Here is a 17,030-nt window from a genome sequence, read left to right as displayed (position 1 = left end):
TAACATAATTAGGATTTTATGTAACATTTTGTTGTTGGATTGAGTCAGCTCACGAGCCGTAACTAACCGAGTCGAGTTGGCTCGCTCTTTTAACGAGCCACAAAAACAGGCTCGGCTCGAGCTTGTTATGAACATCGAGCTGCTGTGAGTTTAAGCCGGCTCGTTGAGGTCGAGTTTTTTTCAGCATACCCGTGAAAAATCTATTTATTTGCTTTGCTAAGGCATCAGGTTTAACATGTAAAACAGGTATAAAAGAGGGTTTTTTCTGTAAGAATGCAACCTCTCATGCTCACAATGGTCTTGCGCCGCCCATGTCCGATCGGACGGTGCGCCTCCTCGATCGATCCGAGCCGTCCTCCCTTTGGTAGCTCTGCGTCTATAGATGGCCAAAAAGCACGAGGCACTTGAACCCGGCACGAAGCCCGCTTTTTGGGTCCGGTCCGAGCCCGGCACGGTAGAATAAGCGGGCGGGCTTGACAGGAAACTAGGCACGGCGGGCTAGCGCGGCACGGCCCGTTTACCTCTAAGCCCGTTAAACCCGTTTTTTACACTAAAATGTGCTTACCGGCCCGCTTTTCGGCCCGTTTTTTTCGTGCTAAACGGGTCGGCTCGGCCCGTTTAGACCCGCTGCGGGCCGAACTTGGACAGAAAATTAAGCCCGCTGGCTCAGCAGGCCCGGCCCGTTTGGCCATCTCTATGTGCGTCTCTCCTCTCTCACTGCGTCCCTTCCTGAACCCTGTGTCGCTCACGGAACCACGGTCCTAGCGCCGCCGCGAGAGTCGTGACGACACATGGCGGCCGCACTCCTGCCGGAGACGGCGCCACGGCTGCTGACGCCGGAGACGCTCCGCACGGCGGCGAAGCAGTCCCAGGGCATCCACCTCGTCCCCCTCTCCCTCCGCCGCGCCATCAAGCGCTACCTCCGCGGTAACCGATAGACGCGCCCCGCGCGCCACCTGCTCGACTGATTGCCTCCCCTGCTAACCCCTTTCGCTCGCACAGACCAGGACAGGGCGCACATGAACCGCAAGGTGCTGCTGCTCTCGGCGTCCTTCGACCGCGCCAAGGGCACCGGAGCCGAGCTAGCCGCGGCCGCCACTCGCGCCGCGCTCCTCGACGACCCCAACGCGCCGTCGGGCGCCGAGCAGCGGTCGGCGCGCTGGAAGGTGCGGTCGGCCTACGGCGATATTGGCCTCCGGTACCGCGAGGACGAGACAGTTGCCTACGTCGCGTCACGCATGCCAGCCATCTACGCCGCGTGCCACCGCGTGCTACGCGAGGTCGCTACCATCAGAACTCGCTGCTTCTACCGTCCTTACCGAGCTGAGTTTGTTTATAGGGCGTTTGGTTTGAGGAATCACTATATTCCAAATGAGTTGGTGCATGATAGGTTCATTCCTCAAATTTAAATTTGGTAGGATGATCTCATTCCTCATATTAATACTAACTAATTATGAGGAATTAGGTGATGATAAATCAACATATTTAATTCTACAAACTAAACAAAAAAAATGAGGAGTGAGAAGATGATGAACCAACTCATTTTTCAAATAAAACACCCTATTAACGTTGCACGTTCATGGACCGCTTCATGGGCTTTGCAGGTTAGACGAAGGTTGCCAGAGTTTGCGCCTGCCAAGGTGTTGGATTTTGGCGCCGGGCCAAGTTCAGCTCTTTGGTAAGGATGTCCTGATTTACATCTGTTATTGCTGTTTTTTTTACACAGGCTTAATATGTCTATGAGAAAGCAGGGCAATGAGGGCAGTGTGGCCAAAATCAATAGAGAGGGTTAACCTGGTCGAGCCTTCCAAGGAAATGCAAAGAGCAGGGCAGAGTCTTCTCGACAGTAAGCTTAACTCTCGCTTTTGCTTACTTGTTGGGATTTGTATTCAATTGTCCAATTGATTGGCTGACGCTCTGGTGGCACAAAGTGGTATATGTGTTGCAACTTGCAAGCATGTAGGAATTTTAGTCTTACTGTAAATAATGTAAATCATAACACAGTCACTGACCATGCGCCATAAAGTTATATAAACTCTACAATGTAAATCTGAGTCTTGCACTTTTATCTGGAAAAGTTCATTATTATTTTGTCTTACATGAGCATGGTGCTGCTTCAGTGTCATACAAGTGTTAATTGCTTTATTCATATCTTTTTAATTTGTGGATTCTGTAATGAATGCTAATTATTACTGTTTATGTGGCAAATATTTATAGATCTGAAGGGGTTGCCACTTATTCACAGCTATGACAGCATCCAAGAGTTGAACCGCAAAATAGAAAAACATGAGCGAGGCCATGATCTTGTAGTATCAGTAAGTTATATTTACTTCTTTGTGGGACTACTTCAGATCAACAAGTCATTTTTATTCAGTTTATTTATGGTTGGTGATCGTAATCTTCCAACCTTTATTGAATACTGTCTTCCTTCAACCTACAGTCTTATGCACTTGGCGAGATTCCTTCTTTGAGTGACCGAATCACAATAGTGCGCCAGCTTTGGGACCTGACGAGTGATGTTTTGGTATAATCGAACCCCCAGCCCTCTCAATGTAGTTGCATGTGTGGGTGATAATTTTTTCAGTTACTTGTATCTGAAGTAAACAATGTGCATGTTTAGGTTTTGTTAGAGCCTGGGACACCTCAAGGAGCAAAGATCATAAGTCAAATGCGCTCTTATATTCTTTGGATGGAAAAAAGAGTATGTTCCACTCACTAAATGTGCCGACACAATTCTTTCACATATTTCCTGGTTGTGTAACAGTTTATTTACATAATTTTGTATTCTCCAGAAGTGTCGCAAAATTGAAAAATCCTCAAGCCGTCCTCCAAGTAGCATGAAGAGTATCGTAGCACAAAAAGTCTCATTGAAAAATGGGTCTTTTGTGGTTGCCCCTGTAAGTTGGGATCATAAATACTGTATTTATTTCTCCAATACTACTAACTTCAATTTCACGAAAGGGCTTGTAGCCTAGTGGTTGTAATGCCTTAGTAGTTATTGGCACCCCAGTGGCTTGGGTTCGACTCCAGAGCGAATTTCTGGGGCTAGATTGAGAGAAACACCCGTCACCCCTGCTGTTCGCCTGTTCCAGAGATATAAGTGGCCTGCAAGTGGGTCTTAGTTACCTCCTGGACAGATGCTCTGTGGTAGGCAGGCATTTTGGGTGTTTTCTTGGTCCTGCAGCGAGAAAGTTTCTGTTATCAATACCTGTGGTCGTCTTTCTCCCAGGGCTGAGTTTTTAATAATTCCAATCTCCATCTCAGTGTCCTCATGATGGTCGATGTCCTTTGGAGAATTCAGACAAGTACTGCCACTTTGTCCAGAGATTGGAGAGGACGTCATCTCAACGTGCCTTCAAGGTTTTTTCTTCATCTTTTTCTTGGTTATTTGCTATGCCTTGTATGAGAAACAGTTTTAATGTCTTACATTTGAGTCAGTAAAAGGAGTTAAAGAATATCACGGTCCATGCACCACAGATAAAAGATGCCGTGCTGTTGTTCTGTGCTTGCTTGCCGTGCTGTTGCTCTGTGCTTGCTTTTCATATAATATAGATGTTCATGCATATGCTTTTATGCTCCAGCAAAGATCGCACAGCTTTAAACATGAAGAGTTGTGGCAGTGTCTGATGTAGGATCCAGAGTGTGTATTAAAATGTGTGCTTTACACTCTCCGTACAACATCAGAATACTTAAAAAAAATTAGTGTAGGCATCTGCATCTGAAAATATGTTTTGACCTATTAACGAGACTATTGAACTATGTAGCCATTAATTTCATTTATCTCCCTTTTCTTTTATATTTGTTACAGAGGTCAAAAGGTGTGCCTTTACGTGGTTTTGAGGACGAAAAGTTTTGCTATGTTGCTTTAAGAAGAGGCAAACGCCCAGAGTAAGAGCTTTGAAGTTCACGTTTTCCAGATTACTTATTGTTCTAAACATTCATTTTTGTTAATGCATTTTGTTTAAGTTGCCATGTGATCCTGTATGCTTATGTTCGACTTTAAGTAAGAATCCCTTCTCTATAATAGGGAAGCTTGGCCGCTTGATGACTTGAACTTTGAGACACTTAAAGAACGCAATGCCAAGAGAAAGCCAGAAGATCTTGTCATCGACTATGGTAATATTTATTCATGATTATTCGTCGGGTTCTTTGTACATGTGGTTTCTGAAAATCATGTTTCTGGTCCCTGCTTTTTCTCAGACGACCAATTTCCAAGCGAGGAAGACGAAGAGGTTCATGTCGATGGTGGGGACAGTCTGGTACCATATGCTTCAGATGAACATGAATTAAGTCTTTTCCATGACAGTGAAGAAGCAGAGGCGGAACAAACGGTTCGTGCTGACCTTGGAGGAGGTTGGGGCCGGATTATATACAGCCCCATGCGAAGAGGGAGGCAAGTACAAATGGATGTATGCCGTTCCACCAAACGGGACGCATCCGAAGGCACATTTGAGCGTGTAGTTGTCACCCGAAGCAAGAACCCTACCTTGCATTTTCAGGCCCGTAAGTCACTTTGGGGTGACCTCTGGCCATTTTAAATCAGTATCCTCAAGTTTGGTTAAAGCCATATTGTTAGGGAAAATTGGCTGTGTACCCTAAACCCTAAAAGATTGCATCTTTGGAGATGAACCATTAAAAGAACTCTTCTTTGTTATGTATCATGGAAAGATTACATTTATTTGAATCTCACCACATCTGAGAAGTCTCAGTTAAACAGGAGACATGTACCCCTGCCCCTTTCAACGGATCATGAACTCACACAGCAAAAGGGAGAGACGAAAAATAAAAGACGCACACCCTGTATCGGTGTAGGAGAGGCTGGAGGAGATGGAGTGGTAGGGGAAGATGCGGTCGATGTGTGGCCTTCTCGCGGCTCTGTCACACCCGTTTTATGAGGACAATAGCATATGTGTGACAGAGACAGGTGTATAGCATATATGTGACAGGATCTATTTTCACACATATATTACGTTATAAGTATAATATATCAAAAGAACAATACATAAAAGCGTAAATAACGATTATATTAACATATTACACTTCAAACAGACATAATGTTTTAACCTTTATTCATCAAAGTACAACGAAATATGAACATCCATCCACAGGAAGATGACCGGGGGTATTACTAGACTAGCATCTATGGAGCTCAGCATCATAACTTCATCTGCAAACTTCTGATCAAAATTAAGCAAGGGTGAGCTCACTTATGGTCGGGGCTCAGCAAGTGGGGGAAAATTAATGCAAGTTTAACAAGATGAGACCAAGGTTGAGCAGTAAGCATTTTAGTTGGTCAACATTTTATTAACAACACATGTCTTACTAATAAGTGTGAATCACAAGTATTCCTATTAAACAAAGGTATAAGAGTATATAAAAACACTTAAGTGAAACCACTTAAGCAAACCATTGGCAGATCATCGGATCTCGATTTATTTCCATCTTCAAGTTCAATTATCATGTGAGGAGTCCAGGATGCTCATAACAGTGAGCACTGGCTGATATATCAGTTTTACACTCTGCAGAGATGGCGCATCTTTACCCATGAGTCGTGATTCCCTTCTAGCCCGGGTTAGCTAGACCCGTATTCACTTTCGAGGTGAATGGCTAGGGTCTCACTATGAGGCTTCTCCCTAGAGTCCTCATTACGCAAATGCTGGAAATGGTCAAACTATATAAAGCACACCTAACGTAACCAACTTATAGACTAGACTATAGGGTAAAGCTTTGAGAACTATGCCCGTATCCAATCTGCCTGAGCCAGATTATAAGCGCTTGCCAGATGCTCCCGTTCTGGTCGACTACGATCAGCACCCAACATAAGACTTCCCTAGTTATTTAGCCAAGATCAGAGCCATGATAGTTCTCATGGTAGCACTGTTTTCCCGGGTGGTCACTCTATGTTCCAATTAATATGCAATAATCTTGTTTAACCATCAGGTTAACAACAATAACGTAAACTTACCATTTAGAACATTAGTATCATACAGGAGTGACTGCATAAAGTTAAGTTGTAGCAATGACATAGCTACGAAGGTAAAGTATAATACCCAAGTTTGATCAAGGAATACGGTAGAAAAGGTTAGGTGTATCCGAATAGGTAATGTCACACCCGGCTTTAAGGAACAAAGCCAGGTGCATCTCATACATGCGCCAAAAAGACAACATATATAATAACAGAGTGTATAGAGATAAATGTCATAATAATCAGAGTATCTATTACATAGCGGAAGACTTATTACAAAATAAAATAACGAATATGAAACGAACTAAGGATCGTCGGCGCCAATGTCATCTGAGAAACGCCACCTAGATCAGATCATACTCCTCGCCTTGTGGCTCCTCCTGAACCACCTGCTCTTCTCCTGTGGGGGGGATGTGAGACAGCAAGGGTGAGCTCACACATGATCATAGCTCAACAAGTTGTGGGGAACCAGTGGACATAAACTCACAAAGGTGTGAGTTCATGTGATGTGTAAGGCTAATCAACGATAGGGGTTAAAGCTGAGCATTGCTTTTAAGTAGTTGGTCAAAATTTTATTAGCAATTACTAAGTGTAAGTAAATACCAAACCATAAGTAAAGTAATAGAACAAAATTAATAATAAACTCATGCAATGCAAATGACAAAATTGAATTTAAGTTCCATAATTTAAACATCAAAGAGTCCTGAGCTGCTCATGACCGCGAGCACGGCTAGTATACCAGTTTTACACTCTGCAGAGGTTGTACCCTTTACCCACAAGTCATGCTACCCATCTGCCAAGGGGTCGCGAATCCCATACACCTCTACCTAGGAAGCGCGGCAGGGCAACACTACGAGGCCTTTACAAAGTTCCACTAGCTTCCAAAAACCCGCTACAGTTTATAGGAAGCTCCAATGCAGGGTTCTTGTCTGACCGCCATCACAGCAAAATCAACCAAGGACCTCCCTACACTGACCACTCCCCTACTGCCCTTGCCCCTTTCGGGTAAGGTAGTCTTCCACTAGCTTTCCTAATTAGTCAGCCAAGGGCGTCCCATTAAACCCTTGTGGTGGCACGTGGTTCTCAAGTTAAGCTCTATGTTCCAATTAACATTAATGAACTTGACATGAACATAAATAGAATAACAAGAATAATTGGAACATAGATATAATAAATGATTATCCCAAAACCATATAAAGCAATAGCAAACTACCCAAGTGATTCAGGGGTAAACAAGGTAATGAGATAAACAATCTAGGTTGACCTATCGGGTCCCATCAAAATTAACCTATGCATGAATAAGTGACATTAAAGAACATTATTGGGTAAAAAGTGGTCAAGGGCACAACTTGCCTTCAATGAGCTCCTGCTCAGCTACTTCAACCTGCTGCTCACCAGGATCCTCGGTCACGGGCTCTTCTACTCGCCACAATACAAACAAACACAACGCATATAGAGAAATTAACATTACACCAAACATATAAACAAAATACACAGTAATAATCTACACATTAAAATGAAATCCTAGGAACAGGAATCATAATTTTTCGAGTAATAGATTTTAAGTTATGGATTTTCAAAGGTTTTATGTGTTTAGAATAGGATTAAGTGTGGGATTAATTTTCTTGCTGTTGTCATGATAAAACAGGGACACTAAGTGATAGAGAATTAAATTACAAAATTTTAGGAACTGGAATGGAGTAATTTGGAGCTCATATGAATTTTCTATGAATTATCAAAGTTCTAGCACTTATTTATATAATAAAAACATATTTTCTAATTCCTTTATTCAGTTTGCCATGGCACTGGACTGGGCGTCAAATTAATAAAAGACCAGGGGGTAATACAGAAGAGTACCAAGACTCAGCGCACTATGCATTCGGATGGCGGGTTGATTCTCTGGAAGCCCGAGGGCTCTTTTGCATAAGCGCACGGTGGAACGGGTATGGGATGCTTTCAGACGTTGGATTAAAAACGGACGGTAAGGATTAGATCTATTATCTGGCGAATCGGTATACAATAGTAGCCACCAGACCAGAAACCGACGGTGCCGATCACCTCTTACTTCATACAGCGATGATCCGTCCGATCATAAATCTAAGGCTAGGATTTTCTTCAGACGATGGGTTGTTTGCGAATCAGATCACGGCCATACCCTGGCCATCCAACGGCCAGCGGCCATCGTTCCCGACAGCTCCCATGCACTCCCCCGCGGCGGCACTATGCTACGGCGGATAACATCTCTGGCGATCCAGACAGCCGCGCCCAGGGGCACAACCACGAGTCCGAGCGCATCTACACTATGCGGAGAATATGGCGAACAGAGGGGTGGTGTCGTGCCCTGCTACGTCGAGTAGTACGCCGGCCCTAGTTGGATCTAGGTGCTACGCCGCGAAGGACAGGTAGGGCGAGTATGCAGGGGGATGGTTCCTTACCGAGAGGTCCTCCAGCCGCAACCCCGCATTCGATGGCCACGCGAGCACCGCCTTCGCAATCCACCCGCAGCTGAGTTCAATCACCGAGGAAATCCCGGCGGCGGCGGTGGCTTTTCCGAGCTCTAAACCAGCGGCCCCAAGTCGTCGATTTCCCCGGCGCCGTGGAGTTGCTAGGGCACTACGTGGTTTGGATAGGAGGCATGGGAAAAAGGGCGATATCCCTCGTTTATCAAGGGGTCTGGGAGTCGCCATGCAAGCTGGCATGCATGGCCCAGGATGCGGAGGTCGTTAAGTGGTGGCGTCGTGCTGCGCTTGGGGAAGATCCACAGGGTGACCGCCAGGCTGGGCCCGTCTGTCAGCCACGCCGCAACGCTGGTGCGCGCGGTCTTCACGTCTGCACCGCGAGGAGAGAAGAGACAACGCGTGGGCCGCGTGGGTTGGTCCCTGGTGGGCCAAAAGGGTTTAGCCGGCCCAACCAGCCAATGCTTCCCCTTTTTTCTTTTAGATTTTCTTTTCCCTTCTCTTTCAAATTAAGATTCAAATTTGAATCTATTTGTGTGAAGTTCGAACTGAGTTCAACTGTACAATTTTCAAATATCAATATGAACCTAATTCAATTAATTCATATATTTATTGTATCCTATATAGTACTTTCTCCTTCTTCTTTTCTAGATTCAAGAATTTCTTTTGGGTTCTAAATCCCCTTTCTGGACTTTAATATTTTTATTCTCACATCATTTTTATATTGTCACAAAATGCACACAAAATAAAATCCCAGCATGATGCATGATTTATTTTTGGGTGTCTTTTGATATTTATTTATTTGTTTAAATGTGATGCTCACATGAAATGATAATTATAGATAACACACATAGATATAAAGTAATATAATTTCTATTTTTTAGACTTTTCTTACAAAGTGGGTATTACAGGTAACCCGTCAAATTATACATATATATCCAAAACTTTATTAAATGTATTGTTTAGGATCAAACAGAGTATGCAGAGGTAGAAGTCCACTTGTCTTGCTTATTGAAAACTTGAGTTTCTTCCACGGATAAGAATAGATCTTGATTCTTAACTGCTAGATCAACCATTGAATATCACACAAACAAACAAGAAGAAACAAACACCATTCAATAACATACAACATTCACCATACGCAAAGCTAAAAGAAAGCTTAACGAGAAGAGCATTCGTTTTTCAAAAACGGCGCAAGTAATGGTTATAATAAGTAAGTATTCTTTTCAAAAATGTGTGATCTATACTTTATAAAACAAGACATGAGCTTAAAAATATCTTAATTAAAATATACAAATATTAGGTTCACCAATTTAATCTTTTATAAAACGCCATACGCGATACGTCTAAGATTAAGGTGATAAAACACGTTATAACAATATTAAACCTTTTTAACCCTTTTAGAAACGTTATAAGTTATATATCTAAGGTTAATGCGTTATGAAATACATTATTAATTTTAGAAGCATTATGGAATGTCTTATAAATCATTGTTAAATATTCACTTATGATAAATTAAGATATAAGTCTAAATAGGTTTTATGTGAAAAGATCATTATTATTAAACACTTATTTTACGAAAAGCTAGGTTATATGCCCTTAAATGGATTTTCATGCAAAAGATAATAAACAAATAACTATCTTTTAATTTCATTAGAAAACACATAGCGTATATTATTATATTCGAAGTCAATATATAAAGTAACATTTTAAGTTATAAAAAAACTTAAACCCTTATTACTTTATTTTATCCTTTAGAAAAAGCTAAGTGATTCGTATATAATGTGGACTAAATTCTATGAAATCATTAATCATGCCATAAATCTAATTAAGAACAAATTGACTATATATTTGATTAATAAATTATGATAAAGGATAATTAATCTATTAATTACCTTTAATTCTATGGTAGGAACAAATGATCTAATTCATTAGAAAGGAAATTATGTATAAACTATTATTTTAGTTTATAAAAGCAATGACCTTGTTATCTTTTAATTAAGAAAATATAAATAATCTATTAATTGGGCATATATTTATTTTCTATTTTTATTAAGAAACATATGGTCTACATATTCTTTTAAGTTTCTATTTAATACGGCTATACTTAAACATCTATAACGAACCTTGTTAAATATGATATCTATTAAAAAGGTGAAAGAGAAATGTGCCCTTAGGCCATTTCTATAATGGTTTTGGTGATTAAATGTCCAACACAAATGTTTTGGACTCTTATGTGCTAAACGAGCAAGAAGCGCAAATCAACGACAAGGTATGTTTCTAGACTTAGTGAATTATTTTTAGTACTAACATGTTTATCTAAGTGCTAGAAACAGTGCCGAGAAGAGAAGAAACAAATTTGAAAAGAGTTGGCTGTAAACAGCCAACACCTGCTCGGGCCTGGCACACCAAACTGTCAGGTGGTGCACCGGACAGTGTTTGATGCCCCAGGCTGGCCGACGGTGAACCGGCTGCTCTCAGGAAACGACGGAGTCGTACAGCTATAATTCACCGGACTGTCCGGTGGTGCACCGGACTGTCTGATGAGTCATCCACAACGAACTCGTCGCTCTCGGGAAACGGAAAAGGTGACGTGGCTATAATTCACCGGACTGTCCGGTGGTGCACTGTTGGGACCATGCTTCATCGCCGAAGGTCCTGCGGAAAGAAAACAGCTTCAGCTGAAGCTGCTTGAACGTAATGCCGAAGGTACCATTCATGGAGCTTCGGTATTACAGCATGTCCGAAGATGGGGGATCGAACCGACTTAAAGATAGAATGACCTTTTAGTCCTTAAGGGTCTGAGTCAACGTTGTAAACTCTTATGAGGGGCATGATTGTAATTCTTCACAGGCTACGTCCTGTGCCTATAAATAGTGAACAGTATTTCTTTACTGTTCACGCATTCTGATAATTGCAAGTGAATCTCTCGGGAATCATTACTTGTCAAAGCGAAGGTATAAACGTACCTTAAAACATTGTATTCAAACATCTTATATTCATATGATAGAATATGTGAATGATGCCATTTATTTCCGACATGTTTATTTTTGATGTTTTACATTTTACATTACTTTATATTATCTTTGTAAATTTAATTACGAAGGTGAAACCTTCGTAATATTGTGTTCGTGGCCTTCGTCCGAAGTTCATTAAATCCTAGGGGAGATAATGCTTCAGCGGACGAAGGGCATTTGATATTTAACATTCTTTGTGTTGCCTTGTTCTTGATTCGAAGCATTTGAGAACAAGTCCCCAACATTGGCGCCCACCTCCGGTGAACTCACTTCCACCTTTTTGAGCTGATGGCTTCGTTCAACAATCAAGCTGGAGCTGCTTCGGCTCCGAAGCTGGTACTCCCGATAACAGGCGGTTCATGCTCAGAGCCAGCTAACAAGAAACAGAAGAAGGAGGCACAGAGAAGGGTACAGCATGTCGGGGTGCAGGGACCCTTCATCAAGTCAAGATGGTCTCACATTCCAATTACCTTCTCCCAAGAGGATCTTCAACTCAAGGATTACCCACACAACGATGCTATGGTTATCTCTTGTGTGATCAAAGGATTTCTGGTCCACAATATTTTGGTTGATACAGGCAGCGCAGCTGATATCATATTTGCTAAGGCCTTCAGACAGATGCAAGAGCCCGAAGACAAAATCCATGATGTCACACATCCCTTTTGTGGCTTCGGAGCAAGGCAGATCGTGGCACTTGGAAAAATTACAATGCCAGTGGCCTTCGGATTTATCAACAACACAAGGACTGAACAAGTTGTGTTTGATATTGTTGACATGGAATACCCTTACAATGCAATCATTGGTCGTGGTACTCTCAATGCCTTCGAAGCAATTCTTCATCCAGCTTATCTTTGCATGAAAATACCTTCGGATCAAGGGCCCATTGCTATTCATGGAAGTCAAGAAGCTGCCAGAAGGGCTGAAGGAAATTGGATAGACTCAAAAGCAATCCATAATATAGATGGAGCTGAAGCTTGTGAGCAATACAAGTTCAGAAGGGAAAAAGCTGCTTCGGCTGATCAGCTGAAGCCCATGCTCTTATGTGAGGACATAGCAGAGCAGAAGGTGCTATTGGGATCTCAACTGTTCAAAGAACAGGAGAAAACCTTGATAAGGTTTTTGTTCAACAATAAAGATGTTTTTGCTTGGTCAGCTAATGACCTTTGCGGAGTTAACAGGGATGTTATTGAGCACTCGCTCAATGTTGATCCATCTTTCAGACCCAGAAAGCAGAGGCTACGAAAGATGTCTAATAACAAGGCCGAAGGTGCTCGAAATGAAGTGAAAAGACTCCTCAGTGCCGGAGTTATCAGAGAGGTAAAATACCCAGAATGGTTGGCTAACACTGTTATGGTAAAGAAGGCCAATGGTAAATGGAGAATGTGTATCGATTTTACTGATCTCAATAAAGCCTGTCCGAAGGACGAGTTTCCATTGCCAAGGATAGATTCCCTAGTTGATGCAGCAGCTTCATCAGAGCTTATGAGTCTGCTGGATTGTTATTCAGGCTATCACCAAATTTGGATGAAGAAGGAGGATGAACTGAAAACCAGCTTCATAACCCCTAGTGGAACATATTGTTACCTTCGGATGCCTGAGGGGCTTAAGAATGCTGGAGGAAGCTTCAGCAGAATGACAGCGAAGGTTCTTCATTCCCAGATAGGCAGAAATGTGCTAACTTATGTTGATGATATCATTGTAAAAAGCACGAAGCAAGATAATCACATTGCTGATCTGCAGGAGACCTTCGCTAATTTTAGACAGGCTGGTTTAAAGTTGAACCCAGAAAAATGTGTCTTCGGAGTGAAGAAAGGGAAATTTCTTGGATGTCTAGTCTCAACAAAAGGGATTGAAGCTAATCCAAACAAAATCGAAGCTATCCTTCGAATGGAGCCACCAAGTACAAAGAAGGGGGCTCAAAGATTGACAGGAAGACTGGCATCTCTCAACAGATTTATATCTAGATCAGCAGAGAGAAACTTACCATTTTTCGAAGTACTGAAATCAGCTGAAGTTTTTCAATGGGGACCAGTTCAGCAGAAAGCCTTCGAAGAGCTGAAGCAATATTTGATAGACCTAACAACACTAACTCCACCAACGCCAGGGGCTCCTCTGTTGTTATATGTGGTAGCTTCGCACTCAGCGGTAAGTGCAGCACTCGTCCAGGAGAAGCTTGAAGGCCAAGTCAAAAAGCAAGCCCCAATATACTTCGTATCAGAAGTTCTTAGTCTATCAAAGAAAAATTATACGGAATTGGAGAAGGTACTGTATGCTGTTTTGATGGCCTCCAGGAAGCTTCGGCATTATTTTCAAGCTTACAATATAATTGTTCCTTCCTCACAACCGTTGAAGGACATCATGAGAAATCGAGAAGCTACTGGAAGGATTGGAAAATGGGCTGCAGAGCTCAATGAATTTTGTATTGATTATGTGCATAGGTCTTTGATTCAATCCCAAGCATTGGCAGACTTCATTGCTGACTGGACGCCAAGGGCTCAAGAGGAAGAAACGAATAAAGATGCCGAAGTATGGATAGTGTTTTGCGATGGGTCTTGGGGAACCTTCGGAGCAGGAGCAGCGGCTGTGTTGGTTTCACCTTCCAAAGTTAAAACTTGTTATGCGACAAGATTTGATTTCAGTTGCACAAACAATATTGCTGAGTACGAAGCTCTGCTCCTGGGTCTTCGGAAGTTAAAGGCAATGGGAATCAGAAGGGCCATTCTTAAAACTGATTCCTAAGTTATTTCTGGTCATATTGACAAAAGCTACAAAGCAAGAGATCCGAAGCTTGAAAAATATTTAGATACAGTCCGAAGGATTGAGGCTTCCTTCGAAGGATTCTCTGTTAAAAATATTCCTCGTGGAGAAAATGAATATGCTGATCTATTAGCCAAGTCAGCAGCACAGGGGCTGCCCTTACCTTCGGAAGTATTTTTTGAAACAATAAAAGCATCTTCGGTCGAGCTTCTTGAAAGAGCAGTTCTCAACATATCCCCTGTTTATAGTGAAGATTGGAGAACTGAGATCATCTCTTTTCTTCAGGGCAATTTTCTTCCAGATGACGAAGCCTATAACAGGAGGATAGAAGCAAGAGCTCGACCATATGTAATAATAGAAGGGGAATTATACAAGCGGGGGGTATGTTCCCCGTTACTCAAGTGTTTATCCAGAGCCGAAGGCATAGAATTGATGAAGGAAATACACGCAGGCTTGTGTGGATCTCACATTGGATCTAGGCCTTTGCTCGGAAAAGCTTTTCATCAAGGATTTTATTGGCCAAAGGCAGCTTCGGATGCAGCGGATTTAGTTCAAAAGTGCGAAGGTTGTCAGAAATGTGCAAGAGATCAAAAACAACCTTCGTCTTTAACTCAATTAATACAACCCACATGGCCGTTGCAAAGGTGGGGCCTTGATTTGCTAGGTCCATTACCACCAGCATAGGGGAACTTAAGATATGTTGTAGTGGCAGTGGAATATTTTTCTAAGTGGATTGAGGCAAAGCCTTTAGCCACAATAACTTCGGTTACTATTCAAAAGTTTTTCTGGCAAAATATTGTTTGTCGCTTCGGAGTGCCGAAGGCCATTACTGTGGATAATGGGACACAGTTTGATTCTGAAGCTTTCAGAGAATTTTGCGATCAAATTGGCACGAAGATTCATTTTGCATTAGTTCGACACCCGGAGTCAAACAGACTTGTTGAAAGAGCTAATGGGATCATAATGACAGGGATAATGAAGCTAATCTTCAATCAGCCCAGGGGAAAGTGGCCAGAAGAATTAATCAAAGTGGTGTGAAGCCATAACACAACAGTGTCAAGATCAACAGGTTTTACGCCATTCAAACTATTGTTTGGTGACGAAACAATAACCCCGGAAGAAGCCAAAGCAGGATCAATAAGAACAGTAGCTTCGGCAGAAGGCGAAGATGCATTTGAGCATTCTGTGGAGAAAGATGCTATAGAAGGGATCAGGCTTCAAGCTGTAGAAAACATCAACAAATATCAAGCTGAAACAATAAAATGGCGTGACAGAAAGGTTAGGCTGAAGAACATTGAGCCAGGACACTTGGTGCTTCGAAGAATAGCCAACCCTGAGACAGTAGGCAAATTACAGCTGAAGTGCGAAGGACCTTTTTTGGTAGCATCTTCGTCAAGACCCGGTTCCTACAGATTGAAGGATATGGACGACAACGACATTCCTAGAGCATGGAATGCGGATGAACTTCGGCGATATTATGTTTAGCTTGATGTAATTTTCTTTTTCTGTTCTTTTTTGTGGCACCCTTTTACTTTCCAAAGGGGGAGAAAGGTTTTTAATGGGGCCATAACATGTAATTTTCCTTATTTTAATTCTATAAGAGTGATATCCCCCAAAAATATAAATGTAAATGCAAAAGGAAAAAGAAAAGAAAACAGGGAGAAGCTCAAAAGTCGTTCCTAAGGGAATGCAGAGCTTACAGCGAAAAGTCAACGCTGATTCCGCTGAAAGTAAAAGGCGAAGAAGCTCCTAAGGGAGGCTTACAGCGAAAAGTCAACGCTGATTCCGCTGAAAGTAAAAGGCGAAGAAGCTCCTAAGGGAGGCTTACAGCGAAAAGTCAATGCTGATACACCGAAAAGTAAACGGTGAAGCCGAAAAGTAAACGGCCAGAAGATTTGAATCATTCCCAAGGGGATGAAGGGCTATGATTATGGTTTTTGAATATGTGTTTCGATATTCATTTGCACGATACATTACATCATGTCATTTGCATTCATAAACATTCATTTAGACATATATAGAATCATCATCATACCACACAAAAAAGATAGATGCTTCGGCAATGAGGAAAAATTTCGAAGAAGGAGAAAATTTTTCATGCTTCGTTGTGTACGAAAAGAAGGGAAGGTGTTTTTCGCCTTCGGCTCAAAAAGAGAAGTTTCGTCCACAGCAAAGCAGATTGTACACGGATAAAGTAGACAAAATATATTACAAGGTATGTACAAGTTTACAAAAGTTTTTTTCCATAATTATATTACAAAGATCCCTTCAGAATTTTTTGTAGGAAAGTCTATTATAGCAACTATCAAGCTTCAGGTCGTCATACTTCAGCTTCGTCATACTTCAGCTTCGTCATCCTGCAAATATTAAAGAGCAGAATAAGAAAGGTGCAAATTTCAAGGAGAAGGCAAAAGTAACAAATACAAGTTTCTTACCGGCTTAAGGTGACTTCGAGCTTCGTCACCAGCCATCCTTCACCCGCCGTTTACCCAAATCTGGGTCATAAATCTATTTCCGATGCTTCGGTCTAGGCTCGGGATATCAATCAAGTCTGCTGCTGACAAGCTAAAGTTCGGTCTATTCACAATTTTTCCATGAGTACAGCCAGCCTTCAGAAAAGCGGCAGCTGTGCCTCGAGAAGCTACCAGGGCGTAGAAATCGGCATGCCCACCAATAACTTCGTCAAGAGCATCAACCTCGCCTTCAATATGTTCCAAGGTGCTTGGCAGGTTTTCGGCTGAAGGTGAAAATTTTTCAGAACTGGCTCCGATAGAGTGAAATACGTCCTTCAGCCGCTGCACGCATCGACTGCCGAAATTTATGCATTTCTCTTGG

At 42.1% G+C, this 17,030-nt stretch overlaps 1 protein-coding gene across 1 annotated transcript; it reads left to right on the top strand.

Annotated features, from left to right (window-relative positions):
* The first annotated feature begins 725 nt into the window (after positions 1-725).
* LOC100501202 (uncharacterized) lies at positions 726-4,721 on the top strand. Its single transcript, NM_001351955.1, has 12 exons — positions 726-927; positions 1,003-1,280; positions 1,605-1,678; positions 1,752-1,846; positions 2,218-2,315; positions 2,441-2,524; positions 2,621-2,701; positions 2,793-2,897; positions 3,265-3,360; positions 3,809-3,888; positions 4,028-4,116; positions 4,201-4,721. The coding sequence occupies exons 1-12, from the start codon at positions 792-794 to the stop codon at positions 4,536-4,538; spliced, it is 1,554 nt and encodes a 517-aa protein (NP_001338884.1). The 5' UTR covers positions 726-791; the 3' UTR covers positions 4,539-4,721.
* The last annotated feature ends 12,309 nt before the right edge of the window (positions 4,722-17,030 follow it).

The sequence above is a fragment of the Zea mays genome, chromosome 1 (genome assembly GCF_902167145.1).
Source record: "Zea mays cultivar B73 chromosome 1, Zm-B73-REFERENCE-NAM-5.0, whole genome shotgun sequence".
In the NCBI taxonomy this organism is placed as follows: Eukaryota; Viridiplantae; Streptophyta; class Magnoliopsida; order Poales; family Poaceae; genus Zea; species Zea mays.
The sequence above is the reverse complement of the archived record's forward strand: the minus strand, read 5'-3'. Positions and strand labels throughout refer to the sequence as shown.

Excerpts from the sequence above, each read along its gene's own strand:
- LOC100501202 (NM_001351955.1), top strand. The coding sequence starts at position 792 with ATGGCGGCCGCACTCCTGCCGGAGACGGCGCCACGGCTGCTGACGCCG. Across the intron at positions 1,281-1,604 it reads GCCACCGCGTGCTACGCGAG|GTTAGACGAAGGTTGCCAGA; the intron begins GTCGCTACCATC and ends TGGGCTTTGCAG. Across the intron at positions 3,361-3,808 it reads CATCTCAACGTGCCTTCAAG|AGGTCAAAAGGTGTGCCTTT; the intron begins GTTTTTTCTTCA and ends TATTTGTTACAG.